At 37.8% G+C, this 19,143-nt stretch overlaps 1 protein-coding gene across 6 annotated transcripts in view; it reads right to left on the minus strand.

Moving 5' to 3' along the window:
• The window catches only part of NT5C2 (5'-nucleotidase, cytosolic II), a 95,682-nt gene that overhangs the window by 15,335 nt on the left and 61,204 nt on the right, over positions 1–19,143 (minus strand). For 4 of the 6 annotated variants that reach the window (XM_052661197.1, XM_052661199.1, XM_052661202.1 and 1 more), the window contains 3 exons: positions 1,819–1,936; positions 450–545; positions 95–118 (listed from right to left, as the gene is read on the minus strand). In XM_052661197.1, coding sequence (XP_052517157.1) covers positions 95–118; positions 450–545; positions 1,819–1,936 — 238 coding nt within the window. Of the gene's footprint in view, positions 1–94; positions 119–449; positions 546–1,818; positions 1,937–6,005; positions 6,067–13,544; positions 13,583–19,143 lie in introns of all 6 variants that reach the window. The other 2 variants (XM_052661201.1, XM_052661198.1) reach the window with 2 other exon arrangements.

The raw sequence follows: 19,143 nt of genomic DNA on the forward strand, positions 1-19,143 counted from the left end.
ATTAGAATTTTAAAATTAATATATTAGCTGTTAAAAATCTTAGTCATTTACATTGCTGTAGTTTTAAATTTTTCAAAGCACTTTATGTACATACCTCTTCTGAGCAGCTACCTGAGAACTGTATTAAAAAGGAGAAAATAAAAATCTTAGAATTTCAAATAAGTCAAAGCCACTACAGTTTTTTGGGCAAGTTTCAAGATTAGCTTTGTTGGATGCTATATAATTTTAGAAGGCACTTAATTTAAATGAAATGTAACTGCTAACTATATTTATACATCAGTTTGGGTCCTAGCTGTCTAAAAAATAATTGTTAAGTATTCTTATGTAAAGGAATTGCTCCTTAATAATGAGGAAATAAGAAAGTATATTATACTGGGGAAGATAATGTCATCTTCATATTGTTTGACTATAAAAACACTAGAAAGAGTTTAAAGGTTCTTTGTACTCACCCCCTTATGAAGTTAAATCCATGTGCACAGACCAAGAGGTTTCCATAGGCATCAACTTTCAAAAGATTTCCATACAGTGTATCAAATACTAGTCCCCTATGTGAAAATGAAGATACCACCAATCATACAAAGTAATAAAGGCAATGATCTAACATAGTATTTACTCAATCACCACAAATCAACCTTTACCTTATTCAAGTTTTATGGTGGCTCAAGTATGTACCCAAAAATACATACCCTAGAGGGTAAAGTGAGTGAATAAAGTCTTAAAAACGAATCCCAGAGCAACTAACAAATACCTAACTCTGTCCAGATGAATAATCACAACTGTTTTGTGTGAGAGAGCTTAATCAAACAAGGTGTAAACAATAATTTCTCTGAATACAGCTGGTTCTGTTCTGAAACAGAGCTTCTTTTTATTCCCTTGGACAACTGAGCTGGCTTCTATTTCCCTCTATCAGACATTTCTCGCGCAGCCTGAGGTGGCCTGCAGTTCCCCTCGGACGGAAGTGCATTCCGCTGCCCAGTGAGAAGTGAAGAGTCCTTCCCAAGCCCACCTGTCCAGTCCGTCGTATCTCGCCCCAGGACTTCTGTGAGAAATGTTGTGAGCCTGGCGGGCTCCCTTCCATGGGGTTGCAAAGAGTCAGACACGACTGAGCAACTAAGCACCCATGGGACATATACAATGGCATCTCAAAATAAGCCTCATCTTAACCTCAAATCTTTCTTATCAAATCCAGAAATGGAAACTGCCAAGAAGGCTCCTGATTACCAAGTTAAATATATTAGCAAAACATGCTATTAGCAAAACAAAATATATTAGCAAAACTCCCAACAGTGTAAGGGAGGAGCATCTGCAATTACTGACCATCAGTTTCAATAATCCCTCTTCTCATAAATTTGTTGTTGTTTAGTTACTACATTGAATCCAGCTCTTTTGCAACCCCATGGACTGTAGCCCACCAGGCTCCTTTGCTCATGAGATTTTTCCAGGCAAGAATACTTGACTGGGTTGCCATTTCCTTCTACAGGGGATCTTCCCAACCCAGGGATAGAACCTGAGTCACCCGCATTGGCGGGCGGATTCTTTACCACTGAGCCACCAGGGAGACCCCTTCTCATAAATGGACCTTCTTTAACAGCAATGAACTAAGTTCAAAGTTCAAATCAGGAACACAAAAGATATGGTGTACATAAAAGGTCATGATAATTTCAGAAAACCAACCCAAAAAATCCCAAAGACCTTTTGATGTTTTGTTGCATCTTTTTGTTTGTCTGGGGAATGGCGTTGGTTAGGGATACATTTGGAATTATTAATTTGGGGGACAAAATGATGGGTTTTAATCCAAAAATAATCTTGAAAAATTACCTGGTAGGGAATGTAGAGTCATATGCAAAGCTGAGAAGTTCCTGAGGATAGCCAATAGAAACTAATCTCTCCACGGTAAGCTCAAAGCCAAGGGACTCATACTCCGGGGACTTGTACACTGCACAAAGAGGAGGTTCTCATTAGAACACAGCCAATTAAAATGGAAGGCAAACGAGCGAATTTCTACTTTCCCAATTCCTCTCTCCTACTAAATTTGCCATTTTTCTTCTTTTCCTTCAAATTCCATGTTTTGTACTGCCCCAAGTAATTGCAGAACTCAACTGTCAGTCCGTGGAAACAGGTCATGTTATGACAGGAGAAGCAGCAACAAGATGAATTATCAGGCATTTCAGGTTTTTCCTTCTTAGGAAACCTGATCCAATCATTGTTTCCTTTTTATTCTCTTACACCCACAATCTAAAGGTGGGGGGGCGGGGAATGTAATATGCACAGCTGTGGTATTAACCATGGGAATATAACTAATATAAAACTACATAGAGAGGTCTATGTAAGTTGAAGTCCTCATTGATGTACATGACTGGTATAGGAATCCTTCAAAGCTATATTTTTTTAAAAAGACTAGTCTATTTTTAGAATTACTATCTGGCTTAGGAGTTGCCTTAAACTCCAACCAGCATAATTCTATTTGTTAGGATTTACATGTTTTCTTTATCAGTACAATGTCATAGCCATCGAAATTGCATTTTACAAATTATTAGTGCTAAAACAACCATAAAAAGACATGTCTAAGACAAGGAAGTCTGAATATGAATTGGGAATCAGACATTGAAGAATTATAACTCATTTTATTAGACCTGATTATGGAAGAAAGAATATGTGCACATATGTGTGTGTGTATATATATATATATTAATGTTATATATATATACACCTCCTTATCTGCCAGAGAACAATGAGCTTTTACAGGTGAAGTAAAACAGATTTTGGAATATAGGGGTTTTTCTCAAATATAATGTATGTCTGAAGTTTTCTATAATGAAAAACCTTTTCAGAATCATCACTGCTGCTGCTGCTGCTGCTGCTAAGTCGCTTTAGTCGTGTCTGACTCTGTGCGACCCCATAGACGGCAGCCCACCAGGCTCCCCCATCCCTGGGATTCTCTAGGCAAGAACACTGGAGTGGGTTGCCATTTCCTTCTCCAATGCATGAAAGTGAAAAGTGAAAGTGAAGTCGCTCAGTCGTGTCCAACTCTTAGCGACCCCATGGACTGCAGCCTACCAGGCTCCTCCGTCCATGGGGATTTTCCAGGCAAGAGTACTGGAGTGGGGTGCCATTGCTTCAGTATAAAGAAAATGTTGCTCCTTTAAACAGCTTTCTTCTAAAATAAAAGATGTAAGTAGACAGTCTTCCATCAGTTTTCTAGGAGCAGGTAAGCCATATTAAAAATTTAAAAATAAAAAACACCTGCGATCTTGCTAACTGCCAAATGAGGCCAAAAAAACTCCCCAAACACCCTATTCTTACGTCTCATAATAATGAAACTATTACTATAGTTCTTCTATCTACAATTCACACATAGCCTATGGCTCAAATGGACTCTTCATTCTAAGTAGTCTGCCTATCCAATTTAGAGTTAATATTTTAATGAGTATGACTCAACTTTCCCTTTCGAAAACAGTCCTTTAGAATATTTCTGGAAATACATAAAATGGTAATTCTGGTTGCCTCCAGAAGGGAGCTGAGTAGCTAAGACACAGGAGAGGAAAACAGACTTTCGTGTACCTTCTTCTGTACCTTTAAAACTTGTAATATGTTAATATATTTATCTATCCTTTTTAAATTGAAATTTTAAAAAACAAGGTGAGCTTTCAAAATCCTTCAATAAACATTTATCATATTAAAAAGCCTACAAATTTTAAGGTCCTTTAGGAGATGCTTAAGTCTCAGCTCACCAGAAAAATGTCACAAGAAGCTGTCATTTCTTCTGTGGAATGATGATTTCATGCTAACTCTGGCTAACATTTTCAAAACTGGCTCTATTTTTCTCCTCCTCTCAATTCCAGCGCCATCCTCAGCCATCCCTCTCCCCAAAAACTTTTTAAATCCTCAGGCCTGGAAGATGCACACTGTTGTAAAGGAAGTGCTACGTATACACACATGCAAACAGAACAAGAGCTGGTGCATTATCACAAAAACTAGGAAAGCATGGTACCCGTTGATGTCAATTTGAATTATTTTGAGAATATAAAATATATCTCACCCCCCGTGCTTCCGCCTCAACTGAAAGTAAATTTCATTTTAACAAAATTTTCCAAAACAAAGATTACTTCTCAATCCTATCAAAGCCCCACTTACTTCAAACATCATTTTATTTAATGGAACAAAATTCCTGCATAGCAAAGTCATTTGCGTAATACACTGACACTTATTCTCATAGGATTTGGCCCATATAAAATGCTTTCAATTATTAAATTTTCATACGGATAATTTGCTGGATATACCTTAAGAACAGGAGACAGAAACAAAAGTTAATCATCCCCACTGATTACCTCTAAATGAACAATTTTCCCTAAAGAAGTGATGAATAAGTAATAGTCATTAAAATCTATTTCTATGAGGCAATTTGGACTGAAACACAAATCAATTTATTGAGAATTGTTAGTGAAAAAAAATGTGGGAGGCTAGAGAACACAATTTCCCATTTTGCCACCACAATGAATAGAACAGCAGAAACTAAACACCATACTCCTGTCACGTCTGCGTTTATTCCAGGGCAGAACTTCCAAATGACTGTCTAGAAATTCCACCTACTCAAGTCAATACTTCAAATTTCCTTTCTCTCAATGAGTTTAGGATGCTTCCAAAAAATATACTGTGTTTTCCCCAATTGCTTTTAAAGTTGCATGACAAGTACAAACATCAGCTGAAGCCAGAATTTAGGTTTTCCTGAGTCTCATCCAAAGCTTTCCATGGCGGCATATAGTGCCACTATTAAAAATGAATTTCTAGACTGCACAGGCCATCGAAGTTTAGGCTTGGGTGCTGAAACACACTACTCTCCCTCCAGTTTCTTTCAACTAGTCCAAAATAAACTGTTCTATTCACAGATGGGAATGGATTTAGCAAAGAGAGTCCAAGTTCCACTCTGACAACACTATCTATTTCACTAAGTTCGATGTTAATCAGTAAGACCTACAAGCTATTGACATTTTCTCATAAGCTTCCTGGATAATCATTTCAGTAACACGAACTCCCGGGTCACTAAATCATCTGCTAGAGGACTACACACTACAACCAGGGCTGGAGAAGCAGAACTGCAGCCGCACACAGCAGGAATCTGGACGTTTGGTTCCAAGTGTCCCCTGAGGATAATTACAATCTGTTCTGACCTGGTGGCAAAAATGACTACTCTTGAAGCCTACATAGTACCATCATGCCTCAAATGAATAAATAAACGAAAAGCAAAATTCCCTTTTCGGTCAACCAGGCACTTCAAAGCCAGCCTTGACATCTGTGGGTAACCATATGTATCACCTCAGACTTAGAGCTCTATATGCCTCTCCACAGCTGCAAAGGCTCTAATTTCAATTCCTCTGGCAAAACTGGCAAGTAAATGATGCACAGCTTCAAACTGAGTTCTTATAACTGACTTATAAAACATAACCAATAGCTTCAGGCGTAAACATAGCCTTACACATGCACTGCTTATTTCTTCTTCAAGAAGGTCCTCAGGCCTATCCTAATTTACCCAATATCCAGAGACAAAGGAAGAGGTTATTTTAAGGGCCAGAGTCCAAAAAAGAGGCCTGCTTCAGGCACCAGGGCAGCACACAGTGTTCTCAGGTTACGTAACCAGACTATAAAGAGAACAACCAAAGCTTTGAGAGCTGAAGCTACTGAGAGCATTTGAAGATACTCTTTACTCCATAATCTGCGAGAGAGAAAAAAAGTTCTTCCAGAAGTATCAACTGCCTGTTGTGGGGATGAAAGCTGTGGGCTCTGTTTTGAGTAGATTTTGTTCATATAAGATCAATCTACATTAGAGGAGACAGTCCCTTTGGATGAGCCGAAAACTTTCTGCAGGGAAGTCTGGAACTCTCATGCACTTTTTACCTTTGCCACCAAGACACACTGTGTGATAGTTTAGAGATTTTAGAAAAAAGGAAGGGCAAACCTCTACAGAGGTTCCAGCCTAGCAGAATGCTGCTGCCAAAATGAGAACTCACATGAGGCAGACGCAGACGCAGAGTGTGTCACTCCAGTCTTGAAGGAGTTACACTGGCTCTCCTGTTAAAAAACAAAACAAAGCAACAAAACAAAACAAAAACAAAAACTGGTTTTAAAACTGTTGTGATGGGCTGGAACAGAGAGATACCATTTGGAAACTGGTATTAATAGGAGTTACTACCTCCTATTTAGAAGCCTCTGACCATCACTAAAATTCATCTAATTAGCTATAACAAGAGAATTGAAGATAAGCTTAAGTATTATACATTATTTAACTTTTCTTATACCCTAAGCCTAGAATACAAGCCTGATCCTGAAATGTTAAGTCAAAAGACAAATAGAAAAATAAATTTCTTTTGTCTTAGTTTATTTTTTCTGCTACATTTCAGGTTTATATGCCAAAACTGAACACAACTGGTAAACAGAGTTTAAAATTGAACTACAGTAGGTGAAACACACCAATGAAGAATACAAGAATAAACCAGAGCAGTCTCATCTCACTTTAAAGTGCTCATTTAAACAAAGTCTGCTTGTACCTAACAACCCACTTTTCTACCCTTCCAGCACCTAAATTTGTAACCTTGATACAGGTAAGAACCAACTTCCCCTATTCAAAATCTAACTTGATGTCCAAATATGGAACAGAAGGGACATTTTTTTGGATTCTGTGAATGGATATTTGCCCTTGGTAAATGGAGTCATATTATTCTATTTTTTAAAAGTTAAAGAAACTACCTAGTCTAGTAAAATAACTGACTTGAAGGTACGTAAATCCTTTCAAGACACTGATAAATTTAGGATATGAATTATGGTTAAGTTATAGGGTGTCATTTTCCCTAGAGACATTTAGGTTTTTGAAAACATATGGTTAGATTCCTCCAACTTCTGTATTTTTTGTGAAAGGGAGATGGTACTAATTGGAACAGCAAAATGACCAAATGCAATGTTGAGAATTTCTAAAACTATTACAACTAGGAGAAACAAATACTACCAATCATACTATGAAAAGCAAATATCCAACACAACCACTCAAGAACAGTTATTTGCTTTTACGCTGCTATAAATGTGATCAACATTAACATTCTTTATTTAGGCTACATGATCTTGGTTCTCTGAGCTAACTAGGAAAGGTAATAATTCACATTTTCATTAAGGAAACTTTAAATTAAATCTATCCATTCTCATATAAACTAATACCAGAGAGCCTTTTCTATTTTTCACAACTATTTGAAAGCCCCAACACGTTATCATAGACAGTCAAAACTTTTCTCTCTAACCTATGAGATCGTAAGTGATCTAAAAAAAATGAAAAATTCTAAAAACTACCTTAATTTTAAAGTACCTAAAATCCAAAAGATAGGAAAACCAACTCCGACATGGCTAAATATGTAAGTAAGTGAACAAGTAGAGTCTGAAAGACTGTCAATCTCAATTCATTGCCAATGCAAAATTAAATGGTAATTAAAAGATTTATTTGTTTAAAATGTTATTAAGAAATTAAAAGGGTATTTATTTTAAAATAAAATGAAAAAAATTACCTAACTCAAATTTTCCCCTCTGAGAACCTATATGCTTAGTAGGAATGTGTATTTAGACTAAATTTTTCATTTTAAACCAGGAAAACTGGCATTTTTTGAAATAATGACTTTAAACACCCTCTTTAACCAAAGAAGATGCTTGTTAATTTTTTTAAAAAAGAGAGAAATAGCTACTATATAATTTTTCCCTCAAGTAAGAATAGATCATCACACTCAAATGCCTGTACTTGAAGTCAGAAGAATGTAACAGACATCTGTATGCTTACTGTATACAGGTATTACATGCTGAGAACAGAAAACAAAATAATTCATAATCTTAGGCCTGAAGGAGATCACAGTGTAGCACAATTAGATTTTTATAATAAATTTTAGAAGATCTACAACACAATGTGACTGAGGAGGTACAGAAGGACAGACACGGGGCCAATCAGCCCAGTCCAGGAAGTCTTCTTTAAAAAAATATGTGTGATTTACTCAGGCTTATGTGGATAATTCATTTTTATAACTAGTATCTCAAGGTACTACAAAATTTACCAAACTTTCTGAGACTCACATAACATGTTTCAAACACCTCTGTCAGGGTCAGGCAAGTCAATTAATGTGCAAAATGGTCTAAGTGCTGGTGTAGACCTTGGCATAAAGGGTGAAGGAGCTGTCAGCTATAGCTGACTTCCCTGTGGGAATGAAAGTTAAATGCTGCCATTTAGGTGATAACACGCAGCCTAGATTTTTACTTGGAATCTGCCAATTTTTAGCTACGGACTCAATTTAGAAAACCAACAAACTTTGAGCCAAACTATGGTCTGTGGTTTCAGTTGTGCCCATGGGCCACTAGTGTGCAACCTCCAGTGTACACTTTAGATCAGATACTTTCACATAAGTTCTCTCATCTAACTGAAATGTTTTGACTTCCTCTTCAAAGAGTCGTCTTTTTTTTTTTTTTTTTTTGTCTGCACCACACAGCTTGTTGGATCTTACTTTCCTGATGAGGGACTGAACTTGTGAATCGGCCCTTGGCAGTGAAAGCTCAGAGTCCTAATCACTGGACCACCAGAGAATTCCCCTCTTCAAAGAGTCTTAAATAAATAGAACTTAGGTACTTAATGAATTGGAAGTCCAGGTGGAAATAAATTCATTCTTCAACAACCACAGAATATCCTAGATAATGTTATTCTATTTATCTCAGGAAAAATCTGAGTGAAAGTCACTCAGTGAGTGAAAGTCTGAGTGAAAGTCATCTGAGTGAAACTTGCTCAGTGGTGTCTGACTCTTTGCAATCCCATGGACTATACAGTCCATGGAATTCTCGAGGCCAGAATACTGGAGTGGGTAGCCATTCCCTTCTCCAGGGGATCTTCCCAACCCAGGGATCAAACCCAGGTCTCCTGCACTGCAGGTGGATTCTTTACCGTATAAGCCACAGGAAAAATTGAGGGGTGGATTAAAAAAAGCTTAGGAAATAAAGGAACCTTTACTCTAATCACTTGATTTGGTCCCCCACCACAATGCTGAACAATTATGTCATTAACAACTGTAATAATCTGAATCTAATACCTTCACAAACGACTGTGAAATCAAAGAAATATTCCCAGTGATTGAAAGAAACAGTCATCTCATGGTCTGCCTAGGTAAGCAACTTTCAGAGTTCCCTGACCCAGCAGGTTTTATCTATAAGGTTTAACCTAAATCTTCCCTACACAGCTTAACTCTGTTATCATTTGTCCTATTCTCAGTGGTCATTATCCCTATGATAAAGTAAACATTCAGAGCATGTGTAAGCAGAAAAGAGATAATGAATCAAAGAGAGCTATTATGTTAGGAATACTTTAAAAACAAACTTCTCCATGTTGAAAATGGCATGTGATTATTTTTTTAAATTCATTTTAGTAATTTTACTGATGCAGCTAGTATTATATGATTTTATTCACACAGAAAAACCTGACTTACATTTGAATGTCTTTATGCTTGGCAATGGAAAACAAAGACCATGAACACTGAAAATGAATTATTTCTACACTATGTAATACAGAGATGAAACTGGGTTTTATTAAGCAATCTTTTCAATTCCCTCATGATCTAGGGAATTGGTCCACAGGGTCGCAAAGAGTTGGACATAACTGAGCAAACTGAATTGAGCTGAACTGAATGATCTAGGAACAAACCACATATTACCGCAATTCAGAGATGAATCTAAATTTTAGTGAAAACTCTGCTGGGATATAGAAATGACAGAAGCAAAATCCATCAAAGCTTGGAAATGACGTGTAGTCACAGATATATATTTATTCATATCTATCTATCTACAAGAGGGCTGCCTAAAAGTAATGTGGGCTTCCCTGGAGGCTCAGTGGTAAAGAATCCACCTCCCAATGCAGGAGGCGCAGGTTTGGTCCCTGGGTCAGGAAGAGAAGGAAATGGCAACCCACTCCAATATTCTTGCCTGGGAAATCCCATGGACAGAGGGGCCTGGCGGGTTACAGTCCACGGGGTTGATAAAGAGTTGGACACGACTTTAAACAATAACGGAAGTAATGTATAAGCTTAACACAGGTTAATATACATGTAATATAAATCTATATCTAAAAATCATAGTTTTCAGAGTATATATCTCAATTAATACAAAGAATTTTAACCACAAGAAGAAAATGCACTGGAGTATTAAATAGTATTTCTTTTTTAATTCTTTCCTAACATACAGAGACCACCTCAAAAGTATGCTTAGCTGGAGAAACAGTATTTCATTTCCTGAGGGAGGTAGTGTAAGAATTCTTAAGTTTAAGAAAAAAGCATTAAGAGGAGCTCAAATAAAGATTATACTCTCAAAAAGAAATAAAAAGACTAAAAAAGACCTTAAATTTAAAGGCCCTTTTAAATATAAAGTCACTTTGTTGGTATTTTGCCAGTTTCTTCCATTTGATTTTTAAATTTAACTTTACTAAGGATATTTTTTAATCATACATAAAAGTAGAGAGAAAATTAAATGAACTACTTTAAACCCATCACCCAAGCTTTAACAATTATCACTATTTTGTATTCTTGTTTCATCTATCCTCCCTAATTTATTCTACCCCAATTGAGTTAACTTTTATTAGATGAAAAACTTTTTAAACTTATCTTTAACAGAACATTTAAATAGCACAAATGTACACAAGCATCAAGAGCTTCCTGGGTAACTCCAATGGTAAAGAATCTGCCCACAAAGAAGAAGACCAGGCTTTGATCCCTGGGTCAGGAAGATCCCCTGTAGAAGGGCATGGAAGCCCACTCCAGTATTTTTGCCTGGAGAATTCCATGGACAGAAGAGCCTGGCGGGCTACAGTCCATAAACTCACAAAGAGTCAGACACGACTGAGCGACTAACACACACACACAAGTATCATACATATGCACCTACAGAATTATTCCATTACCTAGGTCAGGTGATCCTTTAATTACAGTTTAAACCTCCTTTCCATTTACAGGCCAATGAAGAACAGTCTTTCCATTAGCAGTAAGTTATAATAAAACCCTTCCAAATTAAGGATTGCTCAGAAATATTTTAACTATACTATGGTTATCAATTTTATAGCCTTGATGAGAAAATAATTCTACCAAAAGCACTGATCTTTTAGTATGATAGGACTGGCTTAGTATTACCATGCATTAATACTCTCAGGAAATCAGAGTTAACATATAGGCTGATATGTTGGGCGGAACAAAATAAAACAGTATAAACGTGTGAGAAAAATTTTAAACTAGGGATGCCATCAACAATAGCTCAGTTTAAAAAAAGAATAGCTTAAATCAGTTAAAGAAACAAACTAATAAAGTATTTCTACTAGTTGGATCAATAAATCCTTTATTAAAAAGGATCAATAAATCTATTCCAAAGTAGTTGTCCCTAAAAGACAACTACCCCCAAAGAAAAAAAAAACCAAAAAATCTCTAAAACAAAACAATCCCGAAATGAAAACAATCAAACTGTATTATGCCTTTTCTCCCATTCTTTCCCCAAATAATGCCTTTTAAAAGCAAATGTAGTAGAACTTACTCATCAAAATGAGACTTTTCTCATTCAAAATAACCACTCCATAGCAATATATACTTACTCCAATAATTCATTACTCAAAACATATCTGAAATTGTTTCAAAATTACTTTCAGAGTTGACAGTATTTTGTTCTAGATATATATCTCCCTGGTGATATGTTTTCATCAACAAATGATGAATTTAATTTAAGGTGATGGGGAGGCAGTTATTGAGAGCAACCAGTGATTAAAAGGGAAATTCAAGCTGGGTTAAAAAAACAGGTGGGTGCAGAGAGCTTCTCTGGTAGTCTAGTGGTTAAGAATCCACCTTGAAACGCAGGGGACACTGGTTTGATCCCTGGTCTGGGCAGATCCCACAAGCCTCAGAGCAACTAACTTGAGCGTCACAATTACTGAGCCCATGCACTACAACTACTGACGCTTCCATGCCTAGAGCCCATGCTTTCCAACAGGAAAAGCCACTGCAATGAAAAGTCCACGGACCACAACTAGAGAACAGCTCCCACTCACAGCAACTAGAGAAAGCCCATGCACAGCAGTAAGACCCAGCACAGCCAAAAAGTAAAAAAAATAAATATTAAAATGCAAAATAGGTGTGACTACTTGAAGCGATGAAGTAGATTTTCTTGTGGGTTTATAAACTGGCTATGGAAACAATCCCAAAAGAATTCCTAAAATTCTAAGAAATAGCCATATTACAGTAATTTTTCTCTAATCAGGTGACTTTATGAAGGATAATATGTATTTGGAAGCATATCTTCTTGTGGACATTCTTTTATAAAAATCAGTCTTTTGACCCATTTTATATGTGTTTAATTTTGCAAGTCACTTCAAATCTCTTCTGGGGGTTTAGATAAAAGTAAATTTTATTGCTTTGTACGTAATAAACCTTCCAGCTATGTAAACCGATTCAACCATAGGCCCTGTCAAGTATAGCTTATTCTAACTGGACCTTTGATACAAATCACTGATTGTACTTGAGTACTAAATTATCACTTCTCATCTTCACAATTCTTTTTTTGGGTTGGGTCCTCATAATATAGTCTAATTAGATTTTTATTTTCCTTGTTTTTATGAGGGTGTTTTCCAACTTACTTTTACTAATAAATTTATCAATTAGCATCCTTGTTTTTTTTCTTTTATGAAAACAGATCATCTCTTTTTGGAGAAAGGTTTCCCTCCCTCCTTTTATCTGTTACCCTAGTTTCTCTATTCACTCAGTTTTATCCCCCTTTTCTACTGTTTCAGAAGAAACAAGGATCAGAAAACCACCTTCAAAAGTTCTTTTGAAAAAAAAAAAAATTTCTCAGGGGAGAAATGAATGCACTTTACTTATCAAACTACAACCCTGGTTTATAAAAATAAAACTTTTTTTCCAAGAAATGCATTCCTTTAAGAGACCCTGTTGTCACACTAAGAACTTCAGATTCATCCAGTTTATACCTATCCACAATTAAGTTCAACTCAGCTGATGTTTCATAATAATTTCATTCAGCACTGTCGAACCTCATCCTTCTTTAACAAGAGGTGCTGAAGCACAGGCAAGTTTACATTGTCATATGTTTCACTTTTTAAAAAAGTGCTCTCCCTGCAAATATGGTCAAATGATTGACAAGAATGTTAAGTCCATTTAGCGAGGAAACAGCAGTCTTCAATGGTGTTAAAACTAGATGTCCACATGTGAAAGAATGAAGTTGGACCCTTACCTTATACCACACAAAAAAAATTAACTCAAAATGGATCAAAGATCTAAATGTTAAGAGCTAAAAATATAAAACATTTAGGACGTTTTCATTATATTGTATTTGGCAATGATTTTTAGATGTAAAAGCAGCAAAGTCACAGGCAACAGAAGAAAAAACAGATAAGTTAGTCTTCACCAAAATTAAAAACTTTTCTGCTTCAAAAGACACTATCAAGAGAGTGAAAAAACAACACACAGAATGAGAGACAATATTTGCAAATCATATACCTGAAAAGAGATTAACATCCAGAATATTTAAACAGCTCCTACAACTCAACAACAAAACAAACAACCCATTTAAAAATTGGACAAAGAACTTTAGATATTTCTCCAAATAAGGTATACATATGGCTAATAAGCACATGAAAGATGCTCAACATTACCAATCATTAGGAAAATGCAAATTAAAACCACAATGAGATACCAACTCACACCCATTAAGAGAGCTATTATCAAAATAAAAACAATAGAAACTTGAAAATAACAGGTTTTGATGCAGAGAAACTGCAACCCGCTGGCATGGCTGATGGCTGATGGCAATGTAAAATGGTGCTATCACTGTGAAAAACAGTGTGGCAGTTTCCCCAAAAGTTATACATAGAATTACCATATGATTCAGCAACTCCACCCCAGGGTATAGACCGAGAATAAGTGAAGGCAAGGACTGAAGCAGCTACTTCTACACCATTGCTCATAGCAGCATTAGTCACAGATGCCAAAGGTGGAAGCAACCAAAGTATCCACTGACAGATAGTGGATAACAAAATGTGGTATATAAAAATAAGGTAACATTATTCAGCCTCAAAACGGAATGAAATTCTGAGATATGATAAAACATGGATGAAATCTGAAAACATTATGCTAGGAGATATGCTGCTGCTGCCACCAAGTCACTTCAGTCGTGTCTGACTCTGTGCGAGCCTATAGACGGCAGCCCACCAGGCTCCTCTGTCTCTGGGATTCTCCAGGCAAGAACACTGGAGTGGGTTGCCATTTCCTTCTCCAATGTGCGAAAGTGAAAAGTGAAAGTGAAGTCGCTCAGTCGTGTCTGACTCTTAGCGACCCCATGGACTGCAGCCCACCAGGTTCCTCCGTCCATGGAATTTTCCAGGCAAGAGTACTGGAGTGGGGTGCCACTGCCTTCTCTGCTAGGAGATATAAGCCAGACATGAAAAGACAAATATTCTACAACTCTACTATTTATATTAAATATCTAGAATAGGTAAGTTCACAGATACAGAAAGTAAATTAGAGGTTACAGCGGTTGAAGGGAGGAGGGAATGAAAAATTATTGCTTAATGGGTACAGGGCTTCCCTGATAGCTCAGTTCATAAAGAATCCGCCTGCAATGCAGGACACCCTGGTTCAATTCCTGGGTTGGGAAGATGCACTGGAGAAGAGATAAGCTACCCACTCCGTATTCTTGGGCTTCCCTGGTAGCTCAGCTGGTAAAAAGAATTCACCTGCAATGTGGGAGACCTGTATTCAGTCCCTGGGTTGGGAAGATCCCCTGCAGAAGGGAAAGGCTGTCCACTCCAGTATTCTGGCCTGGAGAATTCCATGGACTGTATATGGGGTCGCAAAGAGTCGGACACAACTGAGAGACTTTCACAATGGGTACATAATTTCTGTTTGGGATGACGAAAAAGTTTTGGAAATGGACAGTAGTGAAGGTCGCACAACACTATGCATGTATTTAATACCACTCAATTACACGATTAGAAATAAAAAAAAGGCTGTTATGAATATTTTACCACAAGTTAAACAAAGGGAGGGAAAATGTGCTCTACCTTGTTTGAGATGTCTTCAGGGACAGTCCACCAGTATTATATAATACTTCTTACTTTAGAATTATTTTCCTCACCCCTTTAAATGCTTCTAACGCCAATAAGCTTGGTAAGAATACACAATTGCTGACAGAGACATGATCTGAGTGCCCTGGACTTTAGTCCAAGCAAATACACCATGCAAACAACGTTCACTGAAATGTCAAGTAAGCTGAGTCAACTCCAGTCACAATAAAACAAGATCAGAGAGCATCGACTATGCCTGAGAGGATAGGATAAGAAACCAAAAGTCATGAGATGCTTCTGCAAGTAGCAGGATAATCTTCTGATTTACTGAGACCAAGAACTAGTTTCTTTCTTTCCTGATGCTCCCAGTAGCTTTTTATTCTATCTTCCTTCCCCACTTTAGGCTTGTTAATGCAAAGTGAATAGGAATATGCGATTATTAAATTTCACCCCCAGCAGTTCATGATATGGTGTAGATAGGAGAGGAGGTCAGAAAAATCAAAAGGAAAGAGTCTAAAACATATGTTCAATTTCTCCCAAGACTTTTTAATTGAAAAAAAAAAAAAAGCACAAGTTTAGAATTCTAACAATAAAATATTTATATAGTACTCTGAAGCTTTATTCTCTTAAGATTGCTTCTATTAATAAAAACTAAAGAAAAACTGGATAAAACTACAGAACTCACCCTTATCTTTGATGGATTCAATCCAAGAGCCCAACGGGATGCCTGAAACTACTGCTGCTGCTGCCAAGTCGCTCCAGTCGTGTCCTACTCTGTGCGACCCCATAGAAGGCAGCAGGCTCCCCCGTCCCTGGGATTCTCCAGGCAAGAACACTGGAGTGGGCATTTTCTTCTCCAATTCATGAAAGTGAAAAGTGAAAGTGAAGTCGCTCAGTCCTGTCCGACCCTTAGCGACCCCATGGACTGCAGCCTACCAGGCTCCTCCGTCCATGGGATTTTCCAGGCAAGAGTACTGGAGTGGGTTCCCATTTCCTTCTCTGGCCTGAAACTGTGGACAGTATCAAAGCTTACATATACTATTTTTTCCCTATACATACATACCTCTGATAAAGTTTATAAATTAGTCACAGTAGGAGATGAACAATTACCACACAATTGCACTCATCTCACACGCTAGTAAGGTAATGCTCAAAATTCGACAAGCTAGGCTTCAGCAATATATGAACCATGAACTTCCAGATGTTCAAGCTGGTTTTAGAAAAGGCAGAGGAACCAGAGATCAAATTGCCAACATCCACTGGATAATGGAAAAAGCAACAGAGTTTCAGAAAAACATCTATTTCTGCTTTATTGACTATGCCAAAGCCTTTGACTGTATGGATCATGATAAACTGTGGAAAATTCTGAAAGAGATGGGAATACCAGACCACCTGACCTGCCTCTTGAGAAACCTATATGCAGGTCAGGAAGCAACAGTTGGAACTGGACATGGAACAACAGACTGGTTCCAAATAGGAAAAGGAGTACGTCAAGGCTGTATATTGTCACCCTGCTTATTTAGTTTCTATGCAGAGTACATCATGAGAAACGCTGGGCTGAAGGAAGCACAAGTGGGAATCAAGATTGCCGGGAGAAATATCAATAATCTCAGATATGCAGATGACACCAACTTTATGGCAGAAAGTGAAGAAGAACTAAAGAGCCTCTTGATGAAAGTGAAAGAGGAGAGTGAAAAAGCTGGCTTAAAGTTCAACATTCAGAAAACGAAGATCATGGCATCTGGTCCCGTCACTTCATGGGAAATAGATGAGGAAACAGTGTCAGATTTTATTTTTGGGGGCTCCAAAATCACTGCAGATGGTGATTGCAGCCATGAAAGTAAAAGAAGCTTACTCCTTGGAAGAAAAGTTATGACCAACCTAGACAGCATATTCAAAAGCAGAGACATTACTTTGTCAACAAATGTCCATCTGTCAAGGCTATGGTCTTTCCAGTAGTCATGTATGGATGTGAGAGTTGGACTATAAAGAAAGCTGAGCGCCGAAGAATTGATGCTTTTGAACTGTGGTGTTGGAGAAAGCTCTTGAGAGTCCCTTGGACTGCAAGGAGCTCCAACCAGTCCATCCTAAACGAGATTAGTCCTGGGTGTTCACTGGTTGGAGTGATTTTGAAGCTGAAACTCCAATACTTTGGCTACCTGATGCAAAGGGCTGACTCATTGGAAAAGACTGATGCCGGGAGGGATTGGGGGCAGGAAGAGAAGGGGACGACAGAGAATGAGATGGCTGGATGTCACCACCGACTCAATGGACATGGGTTTGGGTGGACTCCGGGAGTTGGTGATGGACAGGGAGGCCTGGCATGCTGCGGTTCATGGGGTGGCAAAGAGTCAGACACAACTGAGCGACTGAACTGAACTGAACTGAAGAGATGAACAATGATAACAAAATAGAACAATTATACCAATATACTGTAATAAAAGTTACATGATCCTTCTTTCTCAAAATATGTACAAATTTAATGCCTTTTCCATCTTAACTAAGCACTCATCACACAAACAGTAGCCAAAGTTTTCATGACTTTCTAGTTCCTTTTACACAATTTCATGAACAGAATATTCATTCTTACTATGGACCTTAGTAACCTTAGCATATGATTATTTTTTCCTTATTGAGAATTTTTTCATTTAAAGGCTTCTCTTCAGCATATACACACTGCCAGCATCATTACTCTTGCTCTTTGGGGCCACTAATAAAAAATAAAGGTCACTTGAACACAAGCACTGTGATATCATGACAGCTGATTTAATAACTGAGAGGGCTACTAAATGACTAACAGGGAGGACACCCTGGACAGAGGGATGATTCATATTCTGGGTGGGAAGAAACAGGAAGGCATAAGAGTCCATAAAGCTACTCAGAATAATGTGTAATTTAAAACTTATGAATTGTTTATTTCTACAATTTTCCATTTAAATATTTTCAGACCACAGTTGACTCTGGGTAAATGAAGCCATCAAAAGTGAAACTGTTGATAAAGGGGCTACTACTGTATCTGTAGTTTAAGGATGAGGACTACATTTAGACGCCAGAGCAAGATGGATTTTGCTTTATGGAGAATTCCCATTTTGGGGGAAAAAAGAAGGGTTATCTTCTATTTTTATGAACTTTTTTCAATTATTAGGTTCTTATCAAGAGGTGAGTAAATAATTTCTGTACCTCTGATAGCTGGGAGCAGCAAGAGAAATGGAAACTGACTTGGTTGTAAATTTTAGCTAGGAGGTGCAGTGGTAAAGAATCCACCTGCCAATGAAAGGGGTTGGTAAGACCCCTTTGAATAGAAAATGGCAACCCCCTCCAGTATTCTTGCCTGGAAAATTCCATGGACAGAGGAGCTTAGTGGGCTACCATCCATCGGGTCATAAAGAGTCAGACACAACTGAGTGAGTGAGTGTATACACGTGTGGGTCTTAAGTCAATGTACAAGCTACATACAAGTCATTTTACCTGTCAACTCTGGGGCCTTATTTGTAAAAAGGAGCTTTGCTATTGCTGTTTAGTCACTAAGTCAAGTCCAGTTTTTTACCGACCCCCTGGACTGTAGCCACCAGGCTCCTCTGTCCATGGAATTTTCCAGGCAAGAATACTGGGGTGGATTACCATTTCCTTCTCCAGGGGATCTTCCAGACTAAGGGACTGAACCTGCAGCTCCTTCACTAGTAGGCAGATTCTTTACCTAGTGATTCCTATCTCAGAGGGTTGATGTGAGAATTAAAAGCTACACTGTACGTAAAGTACATTTCATAGCTCCTAATGAAAGTGAAAGTATTAGTAGGTGAGTCATGTTTGACTCTTTGCAACCCTATGGACTGTAGCCCACCAGGCTCCTCTGTCCATGGGATTCTCCAGGCAAGAATACTGTAGTGGGTTGCCAAGCCCTTCTGCAGTGGATCTTCCTGACCCAGGGATCAAACCTGGGTCTCCTGCATTGCAGGCAGATTCTTTACCGTCTGAGACATCAGGGAAGTCCAAGGGTGACTTTTATTTGTGAAGGGCATTAAGTAACTATTAGT

The sequence above is a fragment of the Budorcas taxicolor genome, chromosome 23 (assembly GCF_023091745.1).
Source record: "Budorcas taxicolor isolate Tak-1 chromosome 23, Takin1.1, whole genome shotgun sequence".
Classification (NCBI taxonomy): domain Eukaryota; kingdom Metazoa; phylum Chordata; class Mammalia; order Artiodactyla; family Bovidae; genus Budorcas; species Budorcas taxicolor.